Source organism: Plectropomus leopardus, unplaced genomic scaffold, assembly GCF_008729295.1.
Source record: "Plectropomus leopardus isolate mb unplaced genomic scaffold, YSFRI_Pleo_2.0 unplaced_scaffold28665, whole genome shotgun sequence".
Taxonomy (NCBI): domain Eukaryota; kingdom Metazoa; phylum Chordata; class Actinopteri; order Perciformes; family Serranidae; genus Plectropomus; species Plectropomus leopardus.
Genome location: NW_024631229.1, coordinates 3,204 through 10,125, shown reverse-complemented (window position 1 = coordinate 10,125; position 6,922 = coordinate 3,204). Strand labels below are relative to the sequence as shown.

The window sequence follows — 6,922 nt, the reverse complement described above, 5'->3', positions numbered from 1 at the left end:
TCAGAAAAGACTCACAGTTTACCTTTTTTAATTTTAATGTATTAAATAACTGATACAAACAGGAAACCATAAACTATCATGAAACAAATCTAAGCCTAAAACCGATAATCACTTTTAAAATTCAGTTTTAAAGAGCACAGAAAACTTTTACAAAGTGGTTTTAAAATAAGTGTTCAGGAGCGGAGATATTTTTAATTTTTTATGTTAATTTAACGTCAAGCTGTGATTTCCAAAAAGAAAATGAAGTCGGACAGACTCCACTGAGAAAAACCATCCTGTTAATCTGAAAAGTAGCTTAAGTTCACGCGAATATAGTTCAGTAAAAACAGCAATATTTCCTCTAAGATGAATACTGAAGTATTCGAGTAAAGTACAAGTACCTCAAACCTGTCATTCAGAGAACGTCCCCATTGAAACAAGAGGAGTCGTTACTGATCTGAGTTCATCTTTAATGACACAAACAGCCTCAAACAATAAGCTCATCACAGCAATAAATTAAACACTGAAAAATTTAAAGGGAACTTTTATTCTGGCGGTCTGCGCATGCGCGCGATCAGCTGACAGCGAGTCCCTTCAGGTGTGCTGAGACTCTGCAGACTGAAGCCCGCTCTGCGGTCACGTGACTGTCAGCGTCACCAAAACAAAACAAGAAAACACCAAAAAGTCCTGACGTCATTCACAAAGAACTAACATGGCGGCTGAGATTTATTGCATCATATTTAACAGTCACGTGATTAAAAACCGTCACGAGCTTCACTGAGGCTGACCGGGACCACGTTCAGAGTCACAGCTGACAAACAAGCCGAGTCTTTCCTCTAGTCTCAGTCCGACCTGACCTCCCGCTCCCCCTCTGGGCCTCCTGCTAGAAAATAATAATAATGACCATAAAAACTGCACTATTAACCCTTAGAAACCCGGAGCGACATCACCTTTCACAACCTTTAAACCTTTGAAATTTGGTGCATTTTTTTCCCCCTCAAACTTAAAAAAGGCGATGAGCAACTTGGCAAGAAATGTTTCACATTGCAAGTAATTAATAAAGTTAAAAAATATATATTTTTAAAAGGCTAGGGGAAAACTAAATTCATAGCTAATTATCAGAATATTCAAAATATGTGTTACAGAATTAGTTATTTACTTTTTTAAAACAATTTTCATGTAATTTATTTGGTCATTTCTTTTGTTGCTCATTGCCCTCTTCCATGTTTTCGAAAGAAATGAAGCCAATTTGCCGAGATTTTTAAGAGTTAACCCTTTGAAACCTGAGTAAATTTGATTTTATTCTTTCATAAACATTGGGGGAGGGCAATGAGCAACTTAACCCAAAATAACCAAAACATTTAAAAGAAAAAAAGTGAAAAAAATACAAGAAAAAAGGTAAAAAAAAAAAAAAAAAGCAAAAAAAAGGAACGTATAGGAACAAAAATAACAAGAAAATTACCAGGAAAAGAAAAGTAAAAATAACTATTCAAAAGGGAATGACCTAAAAAAAATATATTTACACACATAGTTCACTGAACATTTTCCCTATTTAAAAAAGAAAATTATAAATCTGTCTTTACTTTGAAAAACAAACTTTCAGATTTTTATTTTCCTTCCACATTTGACCAGTTTCTTGCCTGTGAAGGCGTCTGAACGCAGCACAGAGAACCGATGCCATCCGGGTTTCAAAGGGTTAATGCGGCGATCCAACCGAAAATCGAGGTTTGGTTCCCGTTAAAGAGACGCGGCGCCCGATGGTCCATCCTGTTGAATTTGGACCTTTAACACAGTAAGCGCTGCTCTCTAACGGATGCTGTGTTGTAGCGTTTTAACGAGAATCTAAATGAAAATACAGATTTTTCTGTTTTAAACTTTAAAAGTTAGTCTTCTGGCCGCAGTCACATTTTTAAGTTTACTGAATTTGAAAATACAAGTTTAAACCTTTTTTTTTTAATTCAGTGAATCTCCAAATTTAAGGCAACCCAGACATCAGCATCTTTAATAAACTTCATTTAAAATAATGTGAAAAACTAGTTGCAATCACATAATTTTATGAGGAATCAACCATATTCGGGATTATGGTAATTATTATTTTACTCAAAAACTTGTTTTAATAATGTGGAAAAATTAGTTGACTAACTTAAAAAAGAATGTGTTCATGGTTAAAGTAACAGTACATAACACTTCCTGTTAAAGAGTGTAATTCCTTTTAAATAATGTTGGACCAACTTTATTTTTATGATTAATTACTTTAAAATGTATGTTCATAAATATGGTCAATAAATATTAAAGTTTTTAAGCTGATAACCCGAACAACTTCATTAGTTCCAACCAAGTTTTCCACATTATATAAAACAAATTCTTACGTGTAATTTTAATTACCGTATTTAAGAACACGTTTTAAGATTTTTCAACAGTTTTTTCACATTATTTAAAAGGAATAAAGTTTATTTATTTTCATTTTTTTTTACAGTGAGCCTGAAAGGTGAAATCTGCTCTTAAAGGACCATTTCACTGATTTTCCCTCTCGGTGTGCGTCCCGGTGTCGGGGAGCTCTGCTGCACGTTTTTAAAGACGCATGAAGCCTTCGGCGTCTCCGCGGGGAGCCGTGCCACGAATGACAGACGTCCTCGAGTGATGTCACTTGAGTCGGCGTCAGAGGAAGACAACGGCTTTGAAAAGTAAATAAATGGAGGTAAAAACGTGATGACCTCTGCAGCCTGCAGGCTCCTCAGCTGCTACCAAAAGTTTCTGAGCAAACTACTGGCGGTTGAGTTGCATTGTGGGTAATGTAGGCGGCATGTATTTACAAAAGAAGAAGACGAACGCATGGAATAAAAAAGGCGATATGTCCGGTTCTGCTGCAGAACTCAAAAATTGAAATTAAGATAAAGAAGTTTTGCCGCCGCTGCGGTCGGACATCACGAGACGAAGACACACAACGAAACACGAAGCGTCCCCTCCTCTTCATCCGACTGTTTCCTGTCTGCAGCGCGGCGGTCAGACAGCGGACGGTCGTGTGACTCACAGCTCGCAGGTTTGATTCCCGTGACGGAAGATTTCTACTTTGTACCGCCTCCTCTCTCTCTCCTCCACCCTGTCTCTGTCTCTCTGTCCAGCTCTCAGGTGCGTCTCCTCTTGGCTCCTCCCGGACTCGCCGGGTTGGAAGACGACAGCAGTTTCTCGGCCGCCCGGCTCCTCTTCCTTTTCTCCGCCTCCTTCGCTCCTCCTCCTCCCGCCGCTCCTCCGTCACTCCCTCCCTTCTCCTTGTCTCGCTCTCTGTCTTTGTCCCGACTGCTGCTAGACCGCTCCGACATCTTCACCGAGGAGTTACTGCCTGAAGACAGAGAGACAGGAGACAGAGAGAGACACAGTGAGACACAGTGAGACACAGAGAGACGCAGAGAGACGCAGAGAGACGCAGAGAGACGCAGAGAGACACAGTGAGACAGGAGACACACAGATGCAGAGAGAGACACAGAAATCCTTGAAGTGTCTGAAAATCCTAAAAACGACCTAAAATCCTTGAAACCTCCTAAAATGCCGGACGTCCTAAAATCCACGACATTTCCCACAATGCCAGAGACGTGGTTAAATCGCTGTGGCGTCTGGTCTTCTGTCATTTTGCAACATAAAACAAAATCTCATGCGAGAACATTTTTAACAAAGTTTACATCGTTAACTCGCTCGTTTTTTGCTCGCCTTCACGAACGCTGCCGTCATCCGCAGACGCCTCATTGGAGGTTCCCAAAAAACAGCGTCTTCATTTAGCCTCTGAGCTGCTCTGATTCAGCTGCTCTGCGGTCTTTAAAATGTTGTATTTTCCTCAATGATATGCACTTTATGCACTATTTTCAGCTTTATTTTTATCAGTATTATCTTAATGGCTTTTGTTTTCCATCTCATGTTTTTCACTCTGTGCATTTAATTTTTATCTTTATTTTTATTTACTTTTACTAGTATTATCAGGTGGGTTTTATCCATGTGAAGATGCTTTTTATCTCCTCTGCTCTGGTCTTAATTTATTTTTATTTGCAGCTTTTATTTTGTCTTCTATGTGTTTTGATGTGAATCACTTGGTGCATTTAATTCTTTGTGTAAAGTACACGAGGTGCATTTCTCGTATGAAAGGTGCTCAACAAATAAAGATTATTATCACTAAAGTCAGTTCATCGTGAGTCCTGGTGGACGTTTGTGCCAAACTTGAAGTAATTCCCTCAAGACCTTCTCCAGGAATTGTGTCAATGAGAGTAGGACATACGTAGGGACAAGCTGAAGACAGAGCAGACAGAGGGGACAGAGAGGACAGAGGGGACAGAGAGGACAGAGAGGACAGAGAGGACAGAGGGGACAGAGAGGACAGAGCGGTACCTTCTTCATGTGTAGCAGGAGGCTCTCTCTCCATCCTGAACTCCTCTTTGGTCTCCTCCTCGGAGCCCAGCTTCCCTACACAAACAGAGAGGGAAGAACCTTTGAGAACCTTTGAGAACCTTTGAGAACCTTTGAGAACCTTGAAGAGCGTTTCTGACGCTGGTGACGCCTCGTGGTTCTCTCAGAATAACACTTTTTTAACAGCTGGCTGAGGAGGTTTGGCTCTGCGGAGTGTGAGGCCGCGTGGACGCAAACATTTCACGAAACACTTCACAGCTGCTAAAAAAACGGCTAAAAAACACGTCAGGACAACCAGCACGTTTGTTCCACACAAAGCGAATGAACCCGGAAAGAGTTAACTGCACCTCAGCGACACTCACACTCACATTTCATGTTGTCGTGATGGCACCGCGTCCTCAAATGTTGGCCATTATTAGTGACTAAAACGTTCAAATATCCACAAAGTACTGACGCCAAAACTACAGACAAAGGAGCGGCATTATTATTATTATTGTTATTATTATTGTTATTATTATGTTATTGTTATTGTTATTATTATTGTTGTTGTTGTTGTTGTTGTTGTTATTAATGTTCTCACCTTCTTTCACCTCCTGGATGATGTCATCGGGCAGAGAGAAGCTCTTCTCTGTGTTTGGAAACGGCAAGATCTCCGACTCGTGCTGCATCACACACACACACACACACACACACACACACACACACACACACACACATTCAGATATGCTTATGCTTAATGTAAACATTGAGTCTGTAGTTTGTGTAACTGTGTGTGTGTGTGTGTGTGTGTGTGTGTGTGTGCTCACCAGCGCCTGCATGTCGTACATGGTTCCCAGGTGATCCCAGATGACGGAGGAGGAAACCTGCCGTCCGATGTTCTGACTGAACTTATCTCTGATGCAGATCATGTGGAAGTGACGATTTACTCCTGAACACACACACACACACACAAACACACACAGTTACACAAACTACAGACTCAATGTTTACATTACAGTAACCTTTATTTAACCCTTTAACACCCAGATCAACATCGGTTGTCCTGTGCTGCGTTCAGACGCCTTTTGCTACAATTAAACCTCTAAAACTTGAAAAAATGGTTCAATTTCTTTTCAAAAAACATGAAAAGGGCAACGAGCAACATGGCAAGAAATGTCCCGCAAACTGGAAAAAGAATGAGAGAAGGTGGGAAGAAAATGACCCCCCAAAAAACCCTCAGGAAAATTATAATTATATATTTTCAAGTATTTTACAGAAAAAAAACTGTTTTTTCTCTCTCTTTGTTTTAGCATTTTCTTAAGGCCATTTTTAATCTTTGTTTTTGCTTATTTTCAGGTCATTTTCTTGTATCTTTTTACTCATTTCTTACTAATTTTTTGGGCATTTCTTGTGAAGTTGCGCATTGCCTTCTTCCCATGTTTTTGGAAGACAGCTAGCCAATTTGCCCAGATCTCAAAGGGTTAACCCTTTTAAACCTGAGCAAATACGATTTTATTCTTTTGAGCAAATTCACAATAAATGGCAAGTGCAAATAATTATTAATAGAAGATGACCTCTGTATGTATACACCAAATCAATTTTCTAAATCTCCTAACTTCTAACATTTATTACCAAGTTGCTTTTTGCCTTTTTCTTCGTGTTTTTTGGGAAAAACGACAAATATTTTGGGTTAAAGGTGATGATGCTCGTGAAAGGGGCCTGACGGCAGCACAGTAAAGGTGATGTCGCTCCTGGTGTTAAAGGGTTAAGTGATGCAGGACTTCTACTTGTGGAGTATTTCCACAGTATGTTTGAGTACTTTTACTTCAGAAATGGAGGTAAATACTAGCTGGTATCACTGGAGTCCTTCACCAAAACACTCGCGTTAGTTTGCAGCGTTTCTGCGGGACTCGTGATGCGGATTTCTACATTAATATTAGTTGTTTTAACGCGTTTCTGATCTGTTTTATAGAGATTTTGTCAAAGACAACACAGCCCGGTATCTGCGGAGACACCAGCATTGTCCCGACCGTCCACGAGCCCCAGTTTGGGAGACACTGGGTTAACTGGTGGGACTGGACAGCCGTTACGGCGGCTAACAGGCTAACGCCGCTAGCCGGGTCTTACCGACGGGTTTGTGTCCGATCATCGCGTGGAACAGACACACCTCCACCTCGTGGCTCCACACCACCGAGTCCTCCCCGGGGACCAAGCCCGAGTCCGGAGGCTTCTCATCGGTCTGATTCAGCGTCACGTCGGCCTCCCCCATCCTCACCCGAGAGGCTGAAAACAAGCTAACTGAGCTAACTGAGCTAACGGGGCTAACGGGGCTAACTGACTGCTCCTCTGCCGGCAGCCGGAAGTACCATTCTACCTCCGGTACTGGTTTTTCAGAATAAATAGTAAAATCTGGTTCGGTGTGTAATAAAATAAAATACAATAAATAAAAATAAAAATTAAAGCAGTTTATTAAATAATAAACAAAATTAATAAACTAATAATTAAGGAAGTAGGTTTTCAGAATAAATGTCAAAATCTGGTCTGTTGTGTAACAAAAAACATTTATCCCGAA

The 6,922-nt window shown here is 40.5% G+C and overlaps 1 protein-coding gene across 1 annotated transcript; it reads right to left on the bottom strand.

The window, feature by feature from the left end:
• Positions 1 to 1,522: 1,522 nt before the first annotated feature.
• On the bottom strand, positions 1,523 to 6,671 carry LOC121938158 (MRG/MORF4L binding protein). Its single transcript, XM_042481435.1, has 5 exons — positions 6,478 to 6,671; positions 5,178 to 5,299; positions 4,952 to 5,033; positions 4,354 to 4,428; positions 1,523 to 3,319 (listed from the first exon to the last, which is right to left on the bottom strand). The coding sequence occupies exons 1-5, from the start codon at positions 6,617 to 6,619 to the stop codon at positions 3,105 to 3,107; spliced, it is 636 nt and encodes a 211-aa protein (XP_042337369.1). The 5' UTR covers positions 6,620 to 6,671; the 3' UTR covers positions 1,523 to 3,104.
• Positions 6,672 to 6,922: the final 251 nt, after the last annotated feature.

Excerpts from the sequence above, each read along its gene's own strand:
- LOC121938158 (XM_042481435.1), bottom strand. The coding sequence starts at position 6,619 with ATGGGGGAGGCCGACGTGACGCTGAATCAGACCGATGAGAAGCCTCCG. Across the intron at positions 5,300-6,477 it reads GATCGGACACAAACCCGTCG|GAGTAAATCGTCACTTCCAC; the intron begins GTAAGACCCGGC and ends GTGTGTGTTCAG. Across the intron at positions 5,034-5,177 it reads TGTACGACATGCAGGCGCTG|CACGAGTCGGAGATCTTGCC; the intron begins GTGAGCACACAC and ends TGTGTGATGCAG.